General features: G+C 31.3%; 4 protein-coding genes across 7 annotated transcripts; 2 read left to right on the top strand and 2 right to left on the bottom strand.

Moving 5' to 3' along the window:
- The first annotated feature begins 1,097 nt into the window (after positions 1-1,097).
- On the top strand, positions 1,098-4,686 carry LOC127253422 (protein ARV 2-like). Of its 3 annotated transcripts, none has more exons than XM_051278012.1 (10): positions 1,098-1,247; positions 1,423-1,562; positions 1,648-1,695; positions 1,802-1,891; positions 1,988-2,033; positions 2,256-2,352; positions 2,495-2,545; positions 2,953-3,019; positions 3,189-3,264; positions 4,326-4,686. In XM_051278012.1, the coding sequence occupies exons 2-10, from the start codon at positions 1,431-1,433 to the stop codon at positions 4,448-4,450; spliced, it is 732 nt and encodes a 243-aa protein (XP_051133969.1). In that variant the 5' UTR covers positions 1,098-1,247; positions 1,423-1,430; the 3' UTR covers positions 4,451-4,686. The 3 variants fall into 3 exon arrangements, with proteins under 3 accessions (XP_051133969.1, XP_051133968.1, XP_051133966.1); XM_051278011.1 differs by having other exon boundaries at positions 1,099-1,280; positions 2,256-2,338; positions 2,451-2,545; XM_051278009.1 differs by having other exon boundaries at positions 1,100-1,247; positions 2,256-2,338; positions 2,451-2,545.
- Positions 4,687-5,402: 716 nt separating this feature from the next.
- Positions 5,403-8,329, bottom strand: LOC127253444 (reactive Intermediate Deaminase A, chloroplastic). Its single transcript, XM_051278055.1, has 6 exons — positions 8,103-8,329; positions 6,928-7,043; positions 6,756-6,800; positions 6,128-6,201; positions 5,986-6,035; positions 5,403-5,786 (listed from the first exon to the last, which is right to left on the bottom strand). Exons 1-6 carry the CDS (start codon positions 8,272-8,274, stop codon positions 5,686-5,688), a joined length of 558 nt encoding a protein of 185 aa, XP_051134012.1. The 5' UTR covers positions 8,275-8,329; the 3' UTR covers positions 5,403-5,685.
- Positions 8,330-11,939: 3,610 nt separating this feature from the next.
- Positions 11,940-14,935, top strand: LOC127253455 (NEP1-interacting protein 1-like). Its single transcript, XM_051278068.1, has 5 exons — positions 11,940-12,215; positions 12,386-12,537; positions 14,095-14,178; positions 14,266-14,433; positions 14,538-14,935. Exons 1-5 carry the CDS (start codon positions 12,089-12,091, stop codon positions 14,658-14,660), a joined length of 654 nt encoding a protein of 217 aa, XP_051134025.1. The 5' UTR covers positions 11,940-12,088; the 3' UTR covers positions 14,661-14,935.
- A 717-nt stretch (positions 14,936-15,652) lies between these two features.
- LOC127253457 (uncharacterized) lies at positions 15,653-21,171 on the bottom strand. 2 transcript variants are annotated; one of them, XM_051278070.1, is made up of 10 exons: positions 20,930-21,171; positions 20,480-20,536; positions 19,677-19,729; positions 18,848-18,899; positions 18,436-18,495; positions 18,273-18,332; positions 17,177-17,219; positions 17,013-17,078; positions 16,724-16,823; positions 15,653-16,538 (listed from the first exon to the last, which is right to left on the bottom strand). In XM_051278070.1, the coding sequence occupies exons 1-9, from the start codon at positions 21,039-21,041 to the stop codon at positions 16,760-16,762; spliced, it is 567 nt and encodes a 188-aa protein (XP_051134027.1). In that variant the 5' UTR covers positions 21,042-21,171; the 3' UTR covers positions 15,653-16,538; positions 16,724-16,759. The 2 variants fall into 2 exon arrangements, with proteins under 2 accessions (XP_051134027.1, XP_051134026.1); XM_051278069.1 differs by having other exon boundaries at positions 15,659-16,616.
- Between the last annotated feature and the right edge of the window lie 3,940 nt (positions 21,172-25,111).

Raw genomic sequence — 25,111 nt, 5'->3', positions numbered from 1 at the left:
CTTCCGACCTGAGGTCTTTCCGTCTTGAGGACCTCCCGACCTGAAGACCTTCCGACCTGAGGTCTTTCCGTCTTGAGGACCTACCGACCTGAGATCCTTCCGACCTGAGGTCTTTCCGCCCTGAGGACCTTCCGTCTTGAGGACCTTCCGACTTGAGGACCTTCCGTCTTGAGGACCTCCTGACCTGAAAACCTTCCGACTTGAGGTCTTTCCGCCTTGAGGACTTCCCGACCTGAAAACCTTCCGACTTGAGGTTTTTCCGTCTTGAGGACCTACCGACCTGAGATCCTTCCGACTTGAGGTCTTTCCGCCTTGAAGACCTACCGACCTGAGATCCTTCCGACTTGAGGTCTTTCCGCCTTGAAGACCTACCGACCTGAAAACCTTCCGACCTGAGGTCCTTCCGTCTTGAGGACCTACCGACCTGAAGACCTTCCGACCTGAGGACTTTCCTTAATAATAAACCTATTTTCCTTGATTTCCTCATGGTACCCTTCAGTCAGTTCAATCAACTCTATTGCCAGGCCCATTCTTCTTTTTACCTTGGGCTTTTAACCTAATTCTAAATTTCGTACGTAACAATTATATTAAAAATTAATTTTACATTCAAAACATCACATCAACACCTATTTATATCACATCATATAACTATTCAAATTCAAAATTTTTACTATTTCAAATCCTAACTCAAAATCTAAACCCCAAACAAACTGATCAAATTTTAAAAATTATTAGTTATATTTAATATTTTATATAAATATAATTAAGTTTATATATGGTATATATTGAGAATATTGAATAAAAAAATAATACTCTCCGTTTTATCCTATAATTAGATATATATATATATTTACGTAATTTTAAAATTATTAGTATTATATTAAAATATAATAGAAATAAAATAAAAATGACTAAAATAATTTATTAGTATGTGGTAATGATATTTGTGTAATATATTATATAAATTGTAAGGATATTTGTAACGTTAAATAAATAATACAATTATTTAAAAAATAAAATAAATAATTTCTTATTAGACGAACTAAAAAAATAAATATTTTGTTTCGGAACAGAACTACTAATAATAATTGCTTACAACCTGAACCGGTAACAATCACCCTTGTTCTCATTGGACCGCCGCTATAGCCCGGTGAAGAAGACCAAACCCTACTCCTCCCTCCCGATCTCGCATCTACCGCCACCGGCTACGAAACCGCTACTCCGCCGGAAAGACAACGCCGGAGAAGGTCGCTCTCTCCTCTCACTCACCGGAGAAAAAAGTTAGCCGATGGAAGAAGATGAAAAATTGAATATATATATATATATTTCTTACAAATAAACCCTGTGTATTTACCGTCATACACATTGAACAAGTCCGGAATACGAATCTTCTCATTGTTCATTTTGTTCTGTTCTTAACAGAGGCTAAAATGGAGGAGAGTGGACGTACAACGAGCGAAGCGGAAGGTACAACCGCGGGCTTCCGATGCGTGCAGTGTGGGTTTCCTATTAAGACACTCTACATTCAGTACTCTCCCGGAAATATTCGCCTCATGAAATGTGTAATTCATCATTCTGATTCCCGTTCAATCTTCATATGGTTATGTTTAAGCATTTAGTTATGGCGGTTCTCACTTTTTTGTTTAGGGAAATTGCAAAGCAGTAGCAGATGAGTACATAGAGTGTGAACTGATGGTAATTTGAGTATAGAAAAACTGGAGTTCGACATTCCAAATTGGATGCATTTTGTGTTGACATTATGGTTTATTTATTTATTAATTTATTAGTAGTTGTTATTCAGATTCTCATGATAGATTTGATTCTACACAAGCCAAAAGCATATCGGCATTTGTTCTACAATGTACTGGGTGAAGGGAGGGCCAATTTTGAGGTACATTTTTGCTGCTTGAAACTGCAATGTTATTGAGATCCTCTTTTTGTAAAATTAGGATTTTCTTATAATAAGGTAACTGCATATTTTTTGCAGAGCTTGCTGGGGAAATCTATTCTGGCATACCTTGTTTTGGAGTTCTGTATCCTCTCCCGTTAAGTGGTTTGTGGTTCTTTAGTGAGTGAATTTGAAATGTTGGGGTGATTTTGCTAGTGAATTTGGTTCCCATTTTGGATAAGTTAGGGTATGATTATTTTGAGTACACAATGAAATCCCTTATAGGTTTATTACTTATCTAATGTTTTTACTCGATATTTTATTTGTTTGATTTGGATTTATTTGGTGTTACTCCTTAATAAGCTAGATAGAATGTGGGCTTTAATCACGAATGAAATAGAAAGGCCGTTGAGTTTGAGTGCTGTATCGTTTGTAATGGATTTTGGAAAGGTTTGCATTCAATGGTACTAATGTTATGCTAGCTTTGTTCTTCCAATATCAATTGAACATGCTTTGGAATTCTGCTTTCTAATATATTAATAGATCATATTTATCGTAACAGATGCTAACCATTGTCATCATTGGAAATGCGGCTTTTCTCTGTAGCTTATTGCTTGCTGCTAGGAAGTTTCTGAACGCCCCAACTGGATTTCATGGGTAAATATTTACGATATAGTTTAGTTTTATTTGTATGTTTTTTGAAGTTGATTGTTCATACCTGAATGCTGTATACATCCTGCTATTTTAGTTCCATTGCTTGCTTTATTGAGTAAATGAATAAGTCTCTATCAACATGATAAAGCTCAAATTCTACCTTTATGAAATTGGATGAATAAGATGTGGATTTCCATCTTAAAATTGGACAAATAACAAAACAATGACAACAATGAGGTATCAATTTCTTACAGATTTTCATTTTAAATCAGACAAACAACAAAACATTACTGTATTTAGAAATAAGTGGAGAATTATGAGGTGTGGAGTCTATACCTTTTCTCAGTGTCAATGTTTCAAAGGTCAAGGTTTAGACAATGATGAGGGATTGATTTCTTACAATTTTTCAGGTGGAAATGGATATTGCTTGTAGTCCTTGTTTCAAGTTACTTCAAGATCTTTCTTATGGCCATGATGGTATGTTTCTAGATAATACTTGACCTCATATGAGCATAGGGGACATGGTTTCGTTTTCTATATAAGGCCATTTCTACTTGCAAGACTTCATTTATGTGATTAATAAATTTTATGGTCTTTTATTATGCTCTGTTATGTTTTACTCGACGAACTTTTTCTAATATTCTAGGTTTGGGATTTTCCTTCCTCGGTCATCTACATCATTGATATATTTGTCATGTCATCCAATATTGTGGCTTTAAAAGGTAATACTACGCATGGTATGAATAAAATTCAAAATTGGCAAAATATTGGTAGTAAATATTACCCTGCAGGCACAGTTATAATATGAGCCATTAAATTGCACCATGTTTGGCACCATATCATTGTATGTGTTTATTAGTCTGACCGGAAATCATTTAAACTTCTTATGTTTTGTTGGTTGGCTGTTTCATTCCTTCTGCACGACGAAACTCATGTTCTAGTTTTATCCATTGGATATCAACATTAGCAAATCAAATGTCACTAGAAGTAACAATTTCTATAGCTGTAAGGTGATTTCTCAGTTCATTTAATTGTATAGATCTATAGGGTGATTATTATTATTTGAAGTTCAATGTCTTTTTTCGGATTGAAGCTGCCCAACCTAAACTAGAAGTTCATGAGACAGTAAATGTAAATAGGTGGAGGGAACTAAGCTGGGTAAAAAATAGTTTTTATAGGTCATAAATAGTCTTCAATATAAACAGATTTCTAGGTGTTCATTGGAATTGAAGCGGCTTAGTCAAGGCAGGAAATTTTTATTTCTTAACAAAAGTATGTTATAGATCTAGTATGACAGTCTGAAAATAATCTTTCAAATATGTTGCACTCTTAGAAGTGATTAGTTTTGAGTTTTTTTTTTTTTTTTTTTTTTTTTTTTTTTTTTTTTTTTTATAACTTGATTCAAACCCATATCGAGTTGTGATTGAGGGTTTATTATAATGAGAAAGATTAGAAATCATCTTATATCTAACTCAATTAATGAAATTCTATCTCGGAGCTAACAAGCAAAATTCAATAGAAACCGATAAATTTACCTTCCATGTTGAGCTTCATTGAGTTGCTTGTTTATCAGATTGAATAATTAACCTATTAGACCTGATTAAGATTTGAGTTTTTTTCCGATTTTGAACTTGTTTATGACAATAAACTAAGCTGTATTGAGCTTCTGAGTAGATGACATCAATCAATCAATCACCAAGATGCATTACACGAATTAAAAATGATATTGCTTATTGTAACCATATTATCTATTGCATTGACGGAATTTGTGTCATCGAAATAGTGGTCACCGACTCGGATATGGCGAGATGCTTGGCAGTTTGTGTTATAGCACATGGCATAAAGTTCCTAGCCGGTCATTACAGTGCTGTTATTCTCCAAACCAACGACAAAATGTTGTGTCCGTGACTTGAGAGTAGAAGAACTTCGATTTGGGAACAGTGTAGCAAGGAACTGATGATCGATTTTTCAGGTATAACTAGCCTTCTTCCTAGTTTGATGATAAACTGAAACTGTGAATGCATGAGAGTATATAATGTCATCTTTGTAGTGATCCAAGAATATGTATGAATATGCTTCTCTTCATTCGTTCAAACCCCTCCACGTTGATGAATATATACAAGAAGGATTGATGGATTGTTTCATGTAATATGTATTTTCTAATATGATTATATTTTAAAAAGCTTACAATTTTTTGTTTTTATTTTTTTCATCTATATGTATATATTTAGATCTTTTATTTTTTTTTAGTAAATTATAAAATTAGTATTTTAAATAAAAGTAAATAAAATTATAAAAAGAAAATTCGTAGAATTATATGATTTGATAAATCATCGAAATTCAGGGCATGTTTGATTTTTAATTAGTTTAAAATTTAATTCAAGAGTAATATTTTGTTTCAATTTTTGTAAAAAATACTATTTTTTTTTAATTAAAAATTAGACAAACTGAACGGTATAATTTTTTTTTTTTGAAATAAAAAACGAATAAATATATATTTTGAACATGCCAAATGCGTTCTTCTCTATTTTTGTTTTTATGTTTTTATTATATTTAAATACCATCGCTTTCATAATTTAGAAAAACTTCACTAAAATTCGATAATAAAAAATATTGAATCTAATTTATTATTTAAATAAAAAAAATATCAAAAATTTTTCTAATAAATTCTAACTTATTATATAACTTTCTCTTACATAATTAATATTCTTTTAATTCTCTTCTTCTTTTTTTTTACATAATTAATCATTTGAATTCTTTTAATTCTCATTTTCTATTTAATTTTTTTTATCTTCAATTTAATTTTCTATACCAAACGTGTCCCATTGAGTTTGCTTAGACAGAGTTAAAATAATAAAAATACAAATAAAAATATTTTTTTAATAATAAATAGATATTTGAAAAGACATCAAACCTGTCTCGGGCATACAAACCCCTACTCTCACGACTAACTTATTCTAGATGTCATTGGGCATGCATCATCGTAGAAGTACGGAGCTCGAATAATTACCATAGGCTCTAAGAATGGTCGTCTAAGTACAATAAATACAAATACTGGCTCAAAATCACAGTTAAATTAAACAACTAAATGTGCCCTTATGCAGCATACCTTGATTTATTCGATTCACTCGCGGCAAAGGTGCCTACTGTGGCAGTGCAGCTATGCATTCGATTTCGATCCTTGCATCCATGGGCAGTGCTGCCACCTGATAAGTCGAGCGAGCTGGTGCAGGTGCCGGAAAATCTGCAGAGTATATACATTTTCAGAGCTGTTTATACACAGATAAATGTGGAAGTAAAAGGACTGGTGATTGTGGAATAACCGAGGCCTAGCGTGTCGACAGTACTTTTTAATTTATTTTTCAAATGTGTATTGCAAATTGGAAGGATTTCCAGAGATCAAGCTTACTTTAGTGTAAAAAAGTAAAAAATAGAAAACTCACATTTGGCATAGATTTCATTGACCTTTTTGAAGTCTTTCAGATCGGCCAACCTGCGGAGGACAAAAGGGAAGTGTTAGTTGCGACATTGATGTAGAGTGAGAGACATAATGTAGAGAGAGAGGAGGGGGGCAAAAAGAGTTACATTATTGTGGTTTTTACAACAGATGAATAGCCTGCGCCGCTTGCTTTGAGTATTTCGCCCATATTCTTGAGTACCTATTAGTTCATTCATGAGACCGAATAGGCGTAAGTGAGCATCACTCTTCTTTGAAACATCCCAATAATGTTTATGGTCCACGAGTCGTTGTATGGAAAAAATGGGCATGTAAGGATGAATTTTACGTACGGTAGTAATAGAATGTAGAATAATATTCCTAACCAAATCTTCTAAGCACATATTCATTGCATCTCAAATCTTTCGCTATTATTTCTATTTTGGGATGCCCCAAAACCTTTGCAACTTTTCTAAATATAATTTATAAATTCTCACAAAAAAAAATGACAAATAGTCTAAAATACCATGCCAAAGATAGAAGCGGCAAACAAAAAGGTGCCATGATCTTACATAAAGATAAATACTGATTTTCTTTCCACGGATCATGTAAGAACTAATGTCAGATCCAAATAGAATTTAAGCCTCTATTTCAGATACATGCTGCCGAGTATTGTCTAGGGTTCATCAAAGGTTCGCATATTTACAAATTTATGTGTTTTTTAACCACTATCTAAACAACCCTTTTTAATAAAAAGTTCGGATACAAGGGCTATACCTGCTCAGTTTGATCCTCCACATCATCCGACACAAATTTTCCAGTCTGCATTGAAACAACGAATAATTTTCTAAGACCACCAACCCAAATTTAAATGTGGGTATAAAAGCATGTAATCATTTCAAATATACTATTTTAACCATACAATAAAACCTCTCCTATTCCCACAAACCTCTGGAATAAGTCCAAGAACCCCAGACACAAAAACCATATTGTTTGCTTTAATAGCTTGAGAATATGGCCCGAGCGCAGCAGGAGCCTTATCTGTTTGCACAGCTTCTTTTATACCTACGTTAAGTAGAACATAGCAATCATCATTAATAGAATGTTTAATTAAAGTGTAATCGGAAATGCCATAAGCTGCAGATGATGCTACATGAATAGGTGTTATTTATATTTATTATTGTTTTCATGCAAATCGAACTGACCAAAATCCCCAATTCAAGACCACAAAGTGCAGAGACATAAATGTGTGTGTGTGCATCTTATGACAAATTTCTACATACAATGTGCATCATTGACGACTAATCTTCATGTTTACTACAATCAGTTTAAATTCATCAGCTTCAATCACTTAGGAAAGATTCAAGAGTTTAAATATTTAAAAGTTTGGAGTATAAACACTAACATACTGTGATAAGTTCAAATTACAACAAATACTAAACTAAAATAATATGGCATAATCACATTATGAATCCACTAATATTTTGAGTGCATCAAATCAATCTCATTACAAATATTTATCTGTTTGGAGATCTAGATTGAGTTCGGCACTATTCATTATTTTATTTGTCCATCAAAATCATCTGATAAACATTAAATCTTTTTATTATTATTATTATTATTATTATTATTTTTAAAACATTTGCAAAACCTAATTTTCACATTCAAAACATGTACCAAATCCCTATTTACATCGCATCAAATTCAAGTCATAAACCTAATTCAAATTCAAATTCAAATTCAAATTTTAATATTCACAAACCCCAAACCCATTCCCGAAAGCCACAAATTTGCAAAACTTATAGTGCAGTATTTTCCAACATAAAGAAAGAAATCTAACAATTGACCAAAAAAATTTATAATTCTCACTGCGATCATATCATACCATTAAACTCACCGATCATCTGAGATTAAATCTTCCCCCACGCCCCCAAAGAAAACGTTCAAATGATTAAAGCAATTTCCGAGTTCATTTTCTACCGGTTCGTATTTAAAACTTGTATATAATGAAATTACTCTATCCGTGTACGACGGCCGGCGCCGACAAGCAAACTAGTCGGAGAACCAAAAAATCTGCAATATAATACGTGGATGACGGCTAGCGCCTAGAAGCAGAAGGCTCACCGGCGGCAGCGTCAGTGGAGATGGATAAAGAGGCGAAGATCGGCGAACGGCGATAGCTAGCGCCAATCAAGGATAAGCATCCTACTCCCATACACAACGGAGTTCGAGCTCGCAGTGCACCTACATCGATCGCCGGCATGTTGAAGCTTCTCGCGGCGGCGCACCACGCCATTTTCGCCTTCCCTCGATTAGTTCGCTGTGACAGGGTACGTCCAAAGTCCAATGGCCTCCTCAATAGTTTAAATACAATGGGCCAACTTGGGCCGGGCTTTAGACCCATTAAAGTAATAAGGCCCAATCCTGACCTCATCAGGCTAATAGATAAAGTCGTCTACGGGCCGGGCCTAGTAAAATAAACCCGATTAAAATTTTAGGGTGTGTTTACTTGTGAGGCCTGATTTTAAATAGCAAAATATTGAATTAAAATAGTTGTTTGATGTGATATAAATATGTATTAATGTGATGTTTTTAATGTAAAATTAAATTGTAATTTAATAAAATAAATAAAAATTAGGTGTTTGATTTAATATTTTTGGAGGAGAATAAAATTAGAATAGTAAAATCAACCATCAAACCTAAACACACCCTTAGTTATAATAATTCTCCAATAAAGCATACAAAGTTACTGTGTATCTATCTACTCCATTATTATTAACCCGGCTTCTGTCACATATGGTTTATTTAGTGTGATTTGTCTGATTTAGTTTATAAACTATATTAGGGTGTGTTTACTTATGTGATTTTGGTTTTGGTTTTACTATTAATTTTTTTTTATCTCTAAAAATATGAAATCAAAGCTAAAATTTAATTTTATATTCAAAACATTACATCAATACATATTTATATCATATCAAATAATTATTTTAATTCAAAATTTACGGTTCAAAATCAAAATCCAAAATCAAAATCCCGCAAATAAACACACTTCGGTCTAGGGGGCACTGAAAAATGAATAGTTATCTAAAAATTTATCTAAAACGTACTCGAAAAGTAATAGTTACATATAAGTTTCCATATTATAAAAAAAATATATATATATATTAACAATTCGAATATAATAAACTATCAAAGTGCAAATAGAATCTATCAAATCAAACTTGGAGACACAAGGCTACCAACATGAACTATAGTATCATAATATCCTTGTATTTCCTCGTGCATCAATTCCTCGAATCTTTTATTACGAGGATCATAGGCAAGCAAACTTAGGTATCCCTCTAAGACAAAAAGATGACATATATCGAGAAATAAATTATTTGGACCCCGAAAAGAAATTTCATCAAATGTATCATCAACCACATTATACGATACGATAAAATGTTTTTTTAAATCGGATTTTAGGACATCCAATAGAGCCTATGGCTCACTAAAACTCCGACCTTTTGATTTAACAAATAAGGAATAATTCCTTTATTAGTCCACACATTGCTATTTCGACTATCTGCAATAAGTACCAAAAATTTTGACTTCTCCGCTTCTAGAAGCATCCTCGGATCAAATGAAATTCGGACAACTTTATAGTTACGTCCAACAGGATCGAATCCAAATCCATAGGATGTTCCATAGTGATAGAAATCGGATTTGATTGGAACCTCGAAATAATCCTTAATGAAGGGATTGTAGAGATAAAATTGATATCCCGACAAAAGGCAAAGTAGACCGTTGCATGAACCTACGATAGTGACATGCATGGAAGCATCCAAAGGGGTTTCGAAGCTGCGGAAGAAACGATGATACATGAGCCGTTGGATCGTGATAGATGAAGATTGATTAGATAAGGATCGATCTAAAGGGGATTTAGGGTTTTGCATGTGAAGATGAATTGCATCAACGATTTCATAGGGAGTTTGGAAAGGATTTCCACAATCAATTCATAGGGCAATTCGATCAAGAAGCTGATGGAATTAGGGTTTGATTTTGTGGGGGAGAAATTTGTTTTCTTGATTTGGGAATCCATTGTTGAATGTAGATAGGGTTGAGCAATAAAAAAATAATCAACGTTTAGATATAGGGTCACTATAACAAATTATCAATTTTGTAACGAGATTTTTTCGTTCATAAATTCACTTTTTTTGTTACTAATGATATTAGAGACGGAATTAAAGATGAAATTACATTAGCTATTTGAACTTTAGAAACGGAATTCCGTTACAAATATACTATTTTTTTTTGTAGTGGGTATGAAGTATGAGAAAGATAAGAGTAAGGAATAAAATGAAAATAGCAACTCTATTTATACTGACAGAAACGGAACTATACTAGGACAGCCAAATTTTTTATAATTTTTTAGTATTAAAAATATTAATTTTTATATATTTATATATAATTTGTCCTATCTTCAAAACTATTTAAGTTCATATAAAAATTATGTCATTATTTTTTATTTAAATTTATTAGTTAAATATTAAATAAATTATAACCAAGATTTAGATGCTAGTTTCGTCCCTATTTATACATATTATACGAAAGAGATCAAATTAAATTATAACCTACTATAATATATCTAGTAGATATGGTTAACAAATAATAACTAGAGTGTTTGACAAATAACTTTTTTTAAAGAGCTTTGAACAGTTTTTAGTTGGTTGATCAGTCAAACAGCTAATTTAAGTGTTTAGTAAATTAACTTTTTCACCCAAAAAACTAATTTCTGAAAAGCTAACTTACCCAACGATTTGAAATAGTTTTTTCAATTTAAATCTTTTTATTCCTTATACTTATATGCTCTTAAAAATTTATTATTCATTTTACAAAAATAAATATATTTTGATTATTTATTAATTATTTTAGAAAATATATTATATTATAGTTTTACTTTTATAAATTTAAAATAATTAATCTATATATTAGTTTAATGGTAAAATATATAAATTTATTAAAATTAACATAAAATAAAAAATATAAATATAAATAATTTATTTTTATATTAAAATTACATTATATAAATTTTATACTAAAAATAAATTAAATTTATTGAAAATTATAAACATAATGAATTAATAGATAATTAACATAATAAATATATACACAAAAAATTTATTATTTTATATTTTACATCATTTTCAATAAAAAAAAGAACTATTTATATTTATCAATAAAAATATATTATTTTTTAAAAATCTAACTATAATAAAAATAAATATTATTTTACAAGACTTTTACTATTTTCAATAACTAATAACAAAAAATTTCAAACATTCTAAAATAAAAAAACACAATTGAATATATTAGAGAAAAAAAAAATAGAAATGTCCTCAATTGTATAAACAACTAATACGAAAGAATTGTTTTACCAAATATTTTAATACAAACAATTAATCAAATCAGCTAGTCAAACCAATTAATTGAATTAATTAACAACTATCAGCTAATTGAATCAGCTAACAGTTAACCGCTATCAATTTATTGTCAAACACGCCTTTAATCTCAATCAAATTTTTTTACCTAAACTACTCATTTCTTACGCTTAGAAAGTTACTATTTATCTTTGCAGTGAAATTTAATAAATATTTTATTTTAATAATTGTTGAGGACTCCCGTTTGCGGGATATGTAACTAATGGCTTAGTTTCCCTAACAAGTTCGAGCTTTTAGGTGAGACGGTCATTAGTTTCCGTATCAGAGCTTAGGCTAGGTTTCGAGTTCGAGTCCCGCCCGTCCCCATTTGTGGTATATGCATGTGCAAGTTTCGCAGACCCACTTGCACCTGAGGGGGCGTGTTGAGGACTCCCGTTTGGCAACCATTCTAGTTAAATGGTGTGGCACTGGTTGCTGTTTGAGGTCATGAATTTAAATCCGATTTTAGACCAATTGGATATGCATGGTTAGCCAACTGAATTCAATGCTCTTCTCTTCGCATCCATTTCACCTTCTTCGCCTATAAATCCACACCGATTTCGCACTTCACAGCATGCTTCCGCGTTTCTCTTCTTAATCGCCGTCGTTATTTTGCATACGACCGTAAGTTTCGAAACGATTTCAGTGCCAATGTTGGTCGGCGCGGCATTGATCGAGGAGCGGTTCGCCGCCGGCATGCGGTGGCTGTGCGGACGACCGAGAGCTTCGCAGCTGAAGAAATTGGTGGTGCCTCTGTTCACTTGCATTTTTGCATTAGGTAACGCGCTAATCAATTGTTCGATTGAATGCGTTTTCGTTGTGTTCGAGATTTCAATTTTGGCGAAATCATAATGGTGCGGAGGTGATAGATATATAATGATAATGTGTTTTGATTCTAATGTTAGGGTTACACATACACAAATTGGGGATTTGATTAATTTCGTGCAGGTGGAGCTACAATAGGAGCAATTACCGGAGCGATCAAAGGTCAGACGACGGAAACCGGTCTCTGCCGTGGATTCGGCGTCGGAGCGGTGGCAGGGGCGATTACCGGCGTCCAATTGATGGATCTGATAGCGAATGGAGAGCAGTTTTCAAAGGTGAGTGATCTATGTCAATTATTACTAACAAAAAGTTTGTGCATCACTGCATGTAGTTCAACTATACAACAACAGCATCCTGCATTTATTTCCCTGTCTCTTTCACGATTAAAACTCATCTGTATTATGCAGTTGTCCCTATCTTGTAGATGAACACAATTCTATCTCCTTAGAAAATATCTAACCTAAAATAAACACCGTAGAAATTCTACAAGTAATCCGTGCAAGTAACTATCCAGTTTTAGCTAAACGCCATTGGAGTAAATATTGACTGTGCAGTATTTGGAATTCATTGCTTTAATTTTTTCGGTGGGGAATTGGGATGCAATGTGTCATAAGTGCACATGATTCAAGACATGCTTTTAGAGGTTAGTTGGATTAGCATTCATGGAGGTGAATATCGTTTAGATATTTTAAAAACGGTTTGCTGATTAAGGAAAGATATAAGTGAGCACAGTACATATTATCTAATGTGCTTGGGAAACAACAGTATAGCCGCCATTGTTGGAATCTTGTTTTGGTCCTTTAGCAAGGTGAAAAAATGTACGCATTTTTCTATGTAAATATTTACTGGTAGTATTTGTTTTCATTGAACGATTACTTCTCTTTGTACTACATGTAAATAGTAGATATTTATGGTTAACTTATTATTGCATACGTACAATCAAATGTGAATTTGTACCTCCTGTGGTAATACTTAGAATTTTTAACAGGGGGAAAACAGGGGTCTGTTTTGCTCAGGGGTTGAAAACTTGAAATAGGGTTTGGCTGTAGGAAATAATAAAAATTTAAATAGATTTTGATATAATATAAATAAATAATTAATATGATATCTTAAATAGAAATAATTTTTGATGTAATAATTTAATGAAAAAATAGTGTTTTATTTAATAATTTTGAAAAAAAAGAAATTGATGAATAACGGAAGAAAAAAATGTCTTTTTGTTTAGGGGTTGAGAATGGTTTTGTGGTTAGGAATGTTACTATTTTGGAAATTTTTTAAAGAAAAATAAAAATAATAAATATTTAATATTTAATGTGATATTTTGTGAAAGTAAATATGTCTTTTATATAATATTTTTTTTAAAAAAAAAAATACACTCTCCGTCCGCTCACATTTAGCTTTTGCGTCATTGTAGTTAACATTAAAAATCTAACACGCAAAAAGTAAACGAGACCCTTAGAGTTAGAGCCAGACGCAGGGAGTATTATAGATAAATAATGTCAAAATTCCCAAATATATTTGTATAAATAGAGCTTTTTGAATTGAAATAATTTATGTAATACAAGTAAATATTTTATGTGATATTTTGAACAAAAATATTGACTTTTAATATAATATGTTAAATGAAAATATATTTGATTTGATAATTCTGATAGAAAAATAAAAATGATAAATAGTGCGAAGTTGATTTTAGACCTCAAACAAAAGGACAAGCATCTTTGATTTCTCAATTAGTATATGTTAGAAGGATAGGTTAAAAAAGGCCTTTTATGTGTTTTTGAAACATTGTTATGAAATATAATAAGATGTTTGATGGTGGCATGGTTTTTCAGGTTGCACTAATATGCAGCTTAGTGAACGGTAAGATATTCATGGAATGGGTAAGCCCTGCAGTTCTAAAAGCTTATCAGTGGCAGGTAATTAATCATCGGTTAGCTAATGATCCCTCCATCGATCTTTCGATTTCCTAGTCACATTATGTAAACAAACTAACACTTCCACAGGTCAGCACAACAGATACTAATTTGAGGGAAATTTCCGACATTTTTGAGGTGAATTCAGTTCGGGGTTTATCTCCCGATAAGATCAATGAACTGCCCGTTTATCAGTATCACAAGTATAAGCTGATCGCCACATCAGGTTCTGAAACTAGCTGCGCCATTTGCTTACAGGTAACATTAAAACCACATACACTCTCTCCAGCTCTATAAACCCAACCCGGGGCATTAATAAAAGTAATCTTTCTTTAAAGTCTTTTATTGATCCCTCGTGGTAGGACTTGAAAGGCGGAGATTGTGCAAGATTGCTGCCGAGTTGCAGCCATTTCTTCCACCTTCAATGCATAGACGAATGGCTTACCCGGCAAGGTACGTGCCCAATGTGTAGAAAAGATGTTTGATGTTTGTTACAAGATATATATATTATGGAATTCAACATATATAATGGGAGAGGACGCGCATATTATGCAAACGGCATAAAATGGCCGTCCGAGTAAGGCTATTATATTATGTGGGATGAACATCCATCTTCGTCAATGGTGTCACTTGTAATATCAGAATGCTTATTAAAAAAAGAACTATGGTGGCCTGCCTGACAATTGATCGATGTTACGCAACCATAGCACTCGGTTAGAAAGTTGTAAATAGAGTATTTGTGGTGTTAACTAATTCAAGTTATTCGATCCTAAGGGGGAGCTAACTCGATCAGCTCAATGATATTATATCATATGAGCACATTTCATTATCCATCAAGCTGATTCAATTCAGCTCATATTGCTTTGGTATAATTTTGTCATCGCTTTCTATTGAATGCCTAAAGGAATCTTGGGTTCGATTGGAGCTTGGTTTATTTAGTAAAAATGGAACTCAAGCTCAAAAAAATTTACTAAGCAAAAGTTAGTTTAGATCAATTTTAGATTCATTCAAACGATTGAATAAACTGTTGGATTTAGAAATAGGATAGTGGATTTGAGAATTGATAAGAGGAACTTGAATATAATCAAATTGTAGTTTTAGAATTTATGTGAAGTGTTTGATACGATATCTTAAATGAAAAAATAATTTTCTATATAGGATATTAACTCAAAAATAGTGTTCAATTCAATAAAATTTTGAGGGAAAAAATAATAATAATAATAATGAATATGCCGAATGAAACCCAAACTTCCAAGAAAATGTGTTCACTTTGTATTGTTTTTATGTATATATATTTCTCACAGTGAAGCAAGTTAGATAAATAAGAATAAGAATGCACAATAAATTTTGAACTATTAATCTACAAAAAATAAAAATAAAAAACCTACCCACTTTATTTGGAGAGTATAATTTGATTTTAAATCAACTTTAAGGATATAATAATGATTAATTTATAAAAATCAAATCAAGACTTGCACAGTTTATTTGGAGAATATAATTGAATTTTAAATGAATTTGAAGGATATAATAGGGTAATTAATTAATAAATAAAATTATAACTATTTTCTCTCACATTCCCTCCTCTCATTTTTCTTCAAACCAAACAGATCCTAAATGAACGTAAAAGAACAATGGCAGAACTCATTTGATGCACATACAACCCTTTTAAAGTAATTGAAATGAATGGAATTCTCAAAGGTGGTTGATTTTTCATCACTACATGCCACTTTCAAAGCAACTGAAATAAATGGACTTACTTCTTTCATGCATTGTTGCTTTCATTCATTCAATAAATTAAATTACACATATTTTCAACCAGCAAAAAGTATATAAATAATTATATTGAGGACAGTAACGGCACCCACACATATGGCAAAAACACATTAAATTGTCCACCTAAGTCATAAGTGGTAACACAGCTAAGACCTTCACGACTTGTTTATTTATAATTCATTTTTCTCTTCTTTTTTTTTTTTTTTTTATTATTTGATTCTAAAATTCTCTAAAACTATGGCATATTATGTAATTCGTTAAAATAATACTATTTATTATAATCCTATCACACAAGTAAACACACCCAATGAACATATATATGCAGGCGTACACAGACAGTTAATCTGAAGGAGGTTTAATTGTTCGAAAATAATGTCTAAGATTGATCTTTAAGATGTAGTTCAATAATAGTAAAATTTTAAATTGAAATATATTTTTTATTTGTAAAATTTTAATGGATTTTGGAGACAATTTGAACACAAATCCATCGAAACAACAAGGCCTTACTCCTTAGAATACTAAAACTTAAGGAAAGTAAACTGTAAATAAATTCAGTAGAGGGGTTCAGCTTCAACCCCATTCAGTTTTACCTGCAATGAGAATGGAGGTGTTTAAAAATGGCAACAGCACTTCGGAGTGATCGTTGCTCGAGCACAATAAACTGCAGGCTAAAAAATTATGCAAAAACAAAATAACAACCAAAATTTGAACAAACCATTCCAGAATGATCAAATGGTAGTAAAAAAAAAAAAAAAAAACTAAAAGGAAAAGGAACCTGCGTGTCAAAGAATATTGCTGCTGCGAATCACAATTATGTTGGCGGCTGCCACGTCCCTGGTTTGAAAGATGCACCAGATCCCGTAGGCTCCGAAGATCTGAGAAACAAATACAGTCAGAAACAATTTTGACATTTACACAATGCTGATGGTTTGATTATATCTAGGAAAAGCGAGGATTTGGCAAATCCATGCCTCAATCTTGTTGGACATTGATAATTGTTTCAAATGATATGTTTATATTCTTTCAATGGATAATGTAAATGGATAGATAGGTTAGGGGCTAACCCCGGCTGCTTCTCAATGGCTTCTGGGACTTCTTTATTCACGTGAGATTCTTCGACGCTCTTGCCACTGCATCGAGAAGGCACAAATGATTTTTCCGTTCCGATAGCAGCTGTAATAACAAAAGATGTAATTTGTACAATGGTATTGGGAGAGAATGTACTGACCTTGTTTCAGCCTTTGGGTTAGATGCTTCTTCAATTTTATTTCCTGTTGAAACATATATATCGGTCACAATACAAAAGTGGCCCAGAAATAACCAATGAATACAAATAAATATACCCATTTAAATATCAAAGAATGTGTTCTCCAGTATCGTAGACTGCAAACTCTGCAAGTCTATATCTCAAGTGATGCATTGTGCAAACCCATCTAACACAGTGTGGATGTAATAATTTTTAGAGTAGCTTGAGCTGGGTATGGGTTGGAAAAATTAAGATGTAACCATTTAAAGTTTGTCCAGGGAGGGGGGGGAATAAAAACATTAAACATTAATTTAAAGTTAGATGCATGTAAAATTTACCTTTTTTTGTGTTTGTATCTTTTGTAATGGTATTTCTGAGGTGGAAAATAGATGTTGGATAAAATGTATGTATGGAAAATGGGGTGTTAGGTGTGATGTTTTTAGAAGGAAGATGAGAGATTGAATATTAAAAAAAATGCAAAGTGAAACATACCAAAATTACTATCCCAAATGTTCTAGTGTCATGAAGCAAACACAAAATTTAAATCTTGGAAAATCCCAAAACATTAATCCTAGACACTTAATTAGAGCCAATAACAGGGTTAATCTGAAATAACCTGTCTTAGTCGTAATATTACTTTCCCTAACGGCCAGCAGATCTAACCCATTACATTTTGAACCATTACCCAGTTTTGTTCATTGCTGACCAAATTTCTATCTTATGTACCCACACCAAACAGCAAGGCTATAAGCATCCGACACAAGTAGAACACCACCTAAACATGAAATAATGCTTCTGATTTCAGGAGAGGGACAGCAGAACTACGAACTTTGGTCACAGCTTATACATTTATTCAATCTGATCTTCTTCATGAATGGAACGTGAGCAGTAAGTATTTTTAAATTGACTTCTTAACTTATAATTTGAGTGCGCCTTGAAATAGTATGTCAGACATAATTTCTCAAACTAGCAGGCAGCTATTTAGGTATTACTGGGTGCAGAGTAATTCCCCCATTTTGAGTAACTGGCTAATTGAAGGCAATGGTATCTAATTGTAAACAAAGGCAAAAATCCATACCTTCTTCATCAGTGCGAAGCTGTTGAATGAAACTTTTCAAGTCAGGGCCAGCAGCTTTGCCTGCTTATGTGTGTCAAAAATCCATAAGCATGCACATATCATATAACAAAAAGTCCGACACAATTTTTTTAATATATTTTGTTTGAGGTAAAAAAGCACCCACCAATATTTCTGGGTTTGCCTTCTTTCGCTTTCTTTTCTTGTTCTTCCTCCTTCTTGAGACCTGGAATGCATAAGATAACAATTGAGAGTAATTTACAAAATCAGTTAATCATCAATGGAGTCAAGTAAATGGATGCAAGTCATTTTATCTTCCAGAGTACTTGGACAAAAAATAAAAAGAATACAGAGAAAAGGAAAGAGGGTGCACAGAGTACTACTGGCAAATTATATGAAGGAACCAAAAGTGTGTTTGAACAGAAACAAATTGTATTGGCATTCAAAACCATTTTGCAGTTCATTCACTTATTTTCTTACTCTCCAGAATCCATAGAGTTGTCCATCACCGATCATTCCATTAGGAAGCATCTAAACATATCAAATTGAAGTTGGGAACAGAAATACAAGTTACTCACGGGCAACATTCAGCTTGATGCGTTCTCTCCTTGCCTCTAACTCAGCCATTTCCTGGAAACCAAACCATTACATTAAGTTTCCAGTTTTCATATCCAGCTATAGGAGGAAATGCAAGTACTAATGAATTGCTAAACAACAATGAACATGTTATAATTCTAATCATGCTATTTGAAAATGAGAAATATGCCTAACCTTTGTTTGCATAGAAGTTTTTGACATAGGCAAAGCAAAGTCCAACTAGATTTCTGCTAATGTTTGTATATGTGACAGAAAGAGGGCCAAAGGTTGGCTAGGAGTAATTAAGCACAAAAGAAATGCATAATTATATAATTCTTTAATAGTCAAGTTAAGCCGTTAAATAAAAAAATTCTGACATGATATTAGAGAAGCAGGTCTAATAAACCTAAATACCTAATCCATTTACAAAGGAATGTTTTGCATTAACAACCCTGAGAGGCGGGTACCTTAAAAAAGTTGATTAGGTACCAACACTAATACTTCAACTTCTAATACACAAAGCAATGGCGAATGAATAACTTAAAAGCATAAAAGAAAGCAAAAGCATAAAAATAAATAAATAAAAGATTAATGCACTATTGACATAAGTTTTCATCTAAAGCCCCACGACCAGCATGAAAATTGTTGAGTAGATGTGAAGAAAAATAATAATAATAATAATAATAATAAATAAAATTGAAGAATTAAGCATAGGAATTACTAATTCGCATTTTCTTTTTCAAGGTTAATTCCCACATCATGAAACTAGACAATCTACAAAAATCTTGACGGAGTGAAATAAGGAGAATAGTGCCTGCAGCCCTGCTATACCTCCATTGTTGGAGCTTTCTTCCGTTGTCCATTCAGCCAACATATCCATTCAACTATAACAAAACTATTGAAGCATAAACAATTACTGATGATAAAGAAAGTTATAAAGCCAACTCGGGCACGAGATATCACCAAACAGATAATCAGATAATTCTATGTGGAATGAAGTATTGCTTTACACAATCGAAAAATTAAAGCATAATGGTCAAACAAAATAGCACGTCAAAATTAACTAAACCTAAACAATTACCAATTGAAAATTGAATATAACTAAGTTAACTACGAGTGCAAGTTAGGGAAGAGTACATTTTGCAGCACTGAAAAGAAAAAATGTTAAACACACTCCAACATATACACCTGTTTAGTTACAAGTTCGTGCATAAGTCGGCACCATGCTCCCAAATTTTTTCGTCTAAACTATTTGTCCAAATTACTCATATATAATCTTCGATTCTATCTCACTCTTAAATAAACAATTATGTTTATATACATTGAAAATTCCATATACTTTATAAACCAACTTGTGTTAATTATATATGAATATATATACTTTATTAATTTTTATTCTATAAAATATGATAAGAATATAATTTTTACAACACTCAAAAATATTTTTAATTTATTTTTAATCAATAAATCGTAACTCAACTTACAACCAAACAGCATTTCTTTACTCAACTATTAGCTGAACTTACAACAAAATGATCACCACTTAAGCTCAACAATAGCATGAGAAACTCACTTACCACAGACAATTAGACAATAAAACTCAAAGAGCTCAACTCAGAGGGCATTGAACATACCAGGAATGACCGTTGGGTCCTGCTCTCCTTTGAATACTACCCACCTTTTCTCTTTCACTGCCCACAATAACAAGAAATGGAAAGACAACATATTATAATGAGAATTACAGAAGTCCCAAATTGCTCCCTAAATCTAAAGCTACACAAATTCAGCACGGCTTAATCAATAGCTAATGAGATTTTCATTCCCAAAAGAGGAAAAAGGAATCACTAACAAAAACACTCGAGCATTCAAACACCATTAACACACTCGAGCACTCGGCTAGACTATAAACCCTAATTTCTTCAGCATCTACAAGAAAAAAATGTTCTAAAAAAACAACTCGCATGCATTTACACACACAGACACTCAGATTTATAGATACTTAAATATTTGAAAATAAAATAAAATAAAATGCAGAGATAGAATCGAAACACGAAGCTAACGAAGGAAATGAGGGAATTCCTTACTGGCGCCGTCGATTTGCTCAGTTCTAGCAAAGTATCGATTTCCAGCCTTGTCCATTCCAACAAAGGTCCTACTGCTGAACAACCCTGCGAGCTTAGCCCACAGCCTCGACATCACGCCTAACTTGTTCGACTTCTATGGCCAACACCAAAAACTGTCGCATATAGTTGTGAAGAAATGCCCCGATTGACCGACCGAACAACAGCACGATCGCCGATTCGCCGGAACGATTCCGCCACTTTACCTGCCGTGGTTCTAAGTAATATATATACATGTAGGGCCATATTGTTGGGCTAAATAAGAGTTTTAGGCCCGGAATCAAGTTTTGAAATAAAATTCAATATTCTACCATTTTAAAATTACAGAACTTTCAAAATTATTGTCTAAATTTTACAAAGGTTTGTTTGTTTGTGAATTTAGATTTTTTGGATTTGCATTTTTTTTAATAATAAGAATCTGAATTTAAATATTTGTTTGATAATGATATAGCTAAATGTTATATGCCAATTTTTATTTTTTTTTTAGTAATATAAAAAAATTATTATTATTATTTGATTTAAAGTTTAGATAAAAAAATTGTATTGGTAATATATAAAATAATATTTTATATTAAATATTGATTTTTGTAATAGAATAAAATATATATATTAAAAATTTGTGCAAAAAAATATTGAAAAAAAGTTAAATAAATAATAAAAAATTTATAAGAAATCACATCCTTATTACTCTAACACTAAATTTTAAATTTCAACTATACTTCTCAATTAAGAACCAAATACATATTGTATACAAATTAAAGAATTGAAATTTTCAAATAAAAATTAACACCATAAATATTTATTAAATAATTTGTCTAATAATTTTATTATATTTTATATTAAAAATAATAAATAACATTCTTTGATTGGTATATATAAGGATGTGTTTTTTTATATTTTTTCAAAAGTACATTTTTTTCAAAAATATTAATATATTATAAAATTTTATTATTTTTATATTATTTATATAATCTCGTATACCTTAAGTGAAAAAATATAAATTCAAACTATTTTACTAAACAAACAAATTCTAAAATGATTAATTAATCAACTTTATTGCAATAGTTTGTGAAAATTACAAATCCTAGACTACTGGTTATCTTCCAATCAAATTCAAAAAAGGAATATTTGTATAAAGCAATATAATTGATAATTTTAAAATATCAAATTAAAGATTATTTTTTATTAATTTTAAAAATTCAAAACGTTAAACAAAAATTTAAATTATGCAAACTGATTTTTGTTATAAATAATATGAAATTTGAAAATTTTGCATTATTATTATCATCAAAATAAAATAAGACCTATGTATAGACAATATAAAATAAATTTATAAACTTAAATTTAAATAATCTAATATATCTAAACTCAAATTTACTAAATCTAAAATAAAACTTTAAAATGTATTTTATTGTAGAACCTTCTAAAAAATATGTAGTTATATTAGTAAGTTATAATTAGTTATTAATAGGTATTTTTAGAGATAGTTATTTATTGTTAGTTTTAACCGCCAAGCTTCTGGAAGCTTCCATCCCCTATAAATATCCTCTAATTGTATATATTATATACATAATCATACGCACAACTCATCATTTTATATACTTCATTTTCTCCATCAATTGTCTCTCTCGTATTTTTTCCTAGTTTAATAATATGAGATTTTCAATTTTGTGTCGCAAGCAAGATGATTTTATTGCGGAAGGGCGATAGAAGGGTTAGCTATCCATGTCTATGATCGCGTTGTATTTATTAACAGAGATTAGGCGGCAACTAAGTATGCGGGAGTCTTGTCCACGTGCTTAGTTACTGTTCTGAATTTAACCTCGATTAAAGAGAGATATAGAGGAGTAGAACCACTGGCGGAACAGTTGGAAGAATAACTAATTAGGCATAAGCATAGATCTATTGGACCACAAAAATTTCTAATCACAGTAGAATTTCCTATTTATAATGTTCTTTCGTTGGATGTCGCTGAAGCCTCATTATAAATCCCCTAAAATCAAGTACCACCCAAGTCGAGAGTAGGGCTTAAGCGACCAAATACGATCGCACTCCTTTCTCCGAGCCACCCTCAATTATACATATATTGTTTCGCTATCACAATATCGTCATCTCGCTCATTTCATCCATGGAAATCTAGACATCTAGAAACGCAAAAGTCAGACACAAGCGCATCATTCCATCCTCTTTGAGATACGTATATTTTGTCGTTTTTTAGTTAGATTTAATTTCACGCACATCACTATTTTCATTTTATACATATATCATTTTTTTAAAAAAAAATAATTCAAAACTCTTCGATCATCATGTGTGTAAATGCATGCGAGTTGTTATTTTAGAACATTTTTTTCTTGTAGATGCCGAAGAAATTAGGGTTTATCGTCTAGCCGAGTGCTCGAGTGTGTTAATGGTGTTTTAAGGCTCCAATGTTTTTGTTAGTGATTTCTCTTTCCTCCTTCGGGAATGAAAATCTCATTAGCCATTGATTAAGCTGTGCTTATTTTGCGTAGCTTTAGAATTAGGGGAGCAATTTGGGGCTTATGTAATTGTCACTAAAATATGTTTGTCTTTCCAAGGATCATTCCTGTTAGGTTATTAAAATTTTATATAATAAATATTAATAAAAGTATATATATTCATATATAATTACCATAAATTGGTTTATAAAATATATGGAATTTTTTATGTATATAAATATAATTGTCTATACCGAAAATTTAAATTACATTACGATATCGGTATATACGGCTTATACTAAAAATTTTGATTTCGATACGATACCAACCAATATATACCGATTATATTGAAAATATAATTTTAAAATTCAAAATAATTACTCCCTCTGTCTCATAACTAAATATTCATTTGTTTTTTGCACGTAATTTTAGAAATATTAATATTATATTGAGATGAAGTAGGAATATAGTATAAATGACTAAATTAATATTTTGTTATGGGACGGACTAAAATAGAAAAATGAGTACTTTGTTATGGAACGGAACGGAGGGAGTAAAAAATTAATAAATATCACTTCTCTCCCCCAAAAAATATTATGAAAAAATAAATAAATTTTCAATAGTTCACTTAGTTTTTGTTATGATTTAAAACAAATTAATAATTATTATTTATATTAATAGTTAAATTATTTAATAAAAATAATATCCTTGTATTTCGGGAGATTTCTCCATCCCTAGTTCCATTCACCAACAAAGAATTACACGAATGCGAATTGTACGAAACCCTAGCAATATACGCCATTCCAAAGGTGAATTGGTCGATCGAACGAGGGTTGGAAACGAGGGAGACTAGAAACCTGCAGAATCATCTTTTTATTGTTAGTAGTTATTCATTTGACTCCCCTCGGCGAATATGAAATTCAAAAATTAAAAATGATAATATTTTAATATTAAATTAAAATAAATAAAATTAAAATGAAATACTATATGATATTTATTAAATAATTAATAAATTTTGATAATTAAATAAATAATAATAACAAATTAATTATCATGCATTAAAATAATAATAATAATAATAAAATTATAAATAAACTATATTGGTAAATATAAATTAATTGTGTATATAAATTATGGGACATAAAAGAATAAATAGTATCCTAATTTTAATGAACAAATGAATGAATATTAATTGTGGACTTATAACCTAGGGTAACTTGTATAGTATTCAAGATACTTGAGATATTTTAGAATTTTATTTTAATACTACATTATTTTTATACATCTAAGTCTATCAAATATGATTTTATATTGCCTTGCGATTTTTCAGTTTATATTATTTTTAACATGTTATTAGAGTCTATTTTCTCCTTTTTTTTCTTGGAGATATAGTCTATTAATCCACATTTCTTCGGATACATCCAACCTGAAATGTACTCGGATGTTTCCAAATTTTGTTAGAATTTTTCATTTAGAGTTTGAATTTTAGAGTCATGTCTGCGTCTATCTCCGATATGTCTATGCCATGTATTTGCATATATATATATATATAAATAAGACCAAATCTAAAACTGAATATCTAAAATATCTCTAACTTTCCTTCAAACTCAAGTGGTATAACATAAACCAACTTGAATTTATAAAAAAGTTGAATACAAATGCAAATAGAGTCCCGTGTTTTTTGGCACAA

Source organism: Andrographis paniculata, unplaced genomic scaffold (genome assembly GCF_009805555.1).
Source record: "Andrographis paniculata isolate CXL003 unplaced genomic scaffold, ASM980555v1 Contig50END, whole genome shotgun sequence".
NCBI classification, from domain to species: domain Eukaryota; kingdom Viridiplantae; phylum Streptophyta; class Magnoliopsida; order Lamiales; family Acanthaceae; genus Andrographis; species Andrographis paniculata.
The sequence above is the reverse complement of the archived record's forward strand: the minus strand, read 5'-3'. Positions and strand labels throughout refer to the sequence as shown.

Coding starts and splice junctions, on each gene's coding strand:
- LOC127253444 (XM_051278055.1), bottom strand. CDS start 8,274: ATGGCGTGGTGCGCCGCCGCGAGAAGCTTCAACATGCCGGCGATCGAT. Junction 6,801..6,927: donor TTCTTGGACTTATTCCAGAG/GTTTGTGGGAAT, acceptor GTTTCAATGCAG/ACTGGAAAATTTGTGTCGGA. Junction 6,202..6,755: donor TGGAGGATCAAACTGAGCAG/GTATAGCCCTTG, acceptor ATGAACTAATAG/GTACTCAAGAATATGGGCGA.
- LOC127253455 (XM_051278068.1), top strand. CDS start 12,089: ATGTTGGTCGGCGCGGCATTGATCGAGGAGCGGTTCGCCGCCGGCATG. Junction 12,216..12,385: donor CACTTGCATTTTTGCATTAG/GTAACGCGCTAA, acceptor AATTTCGTGCAG/GTGGAGCTACAATAGGAGCA. Junction 12,538..14,094: donor ATGGAGAGCAGTTTTCAAAG/GTGAGTGATCTA, acceptor ATGGTTTTTCAG/GTTGCACTAATATGCAGCTT.
- LOC127253457 (XM_051278070.1), bottom strand. CDS start 21,041: ATGTCGAGGCTGTGGGCTAAGCTCGCAGGGTTGTTCAGCAGTAGGACC. Junction 19,730..20,479: donor GGACCCAACGGTCATTCCTG/GTATGTTCAATG, acceptor GTTTTGTTATAG/TTGAATGGATATGTTGGCTG. Junction 18,900..19,676: donor AGAAAGCTCCAACAATGGAG/GTATAGCAGGGC, acceptor TTTGGTTTCCAG/GAAATGGCTGAGTTAGAGGC.
- LOC127253422 (XM_051278011.1), top strand. CDS start 1,431: ATGGAGGAGAGTGGACGTACAACGAGCGAAGCGGAAGGTACAACCGCG. Junction 1,696..1,801: donor ACATAGAGTGTGAACTGATG/GTAATTTGAGTA, acceptor GTTGTTATTCAG/ATTCTCATGATAGATTTGAT. Junction 2,546..2,952: donor GCCCCAACTGGATTTCATGG/GTAAATATTTAC, acceptor ACAATTTTTCAG/GTGGAAATGGATATTGCTTG.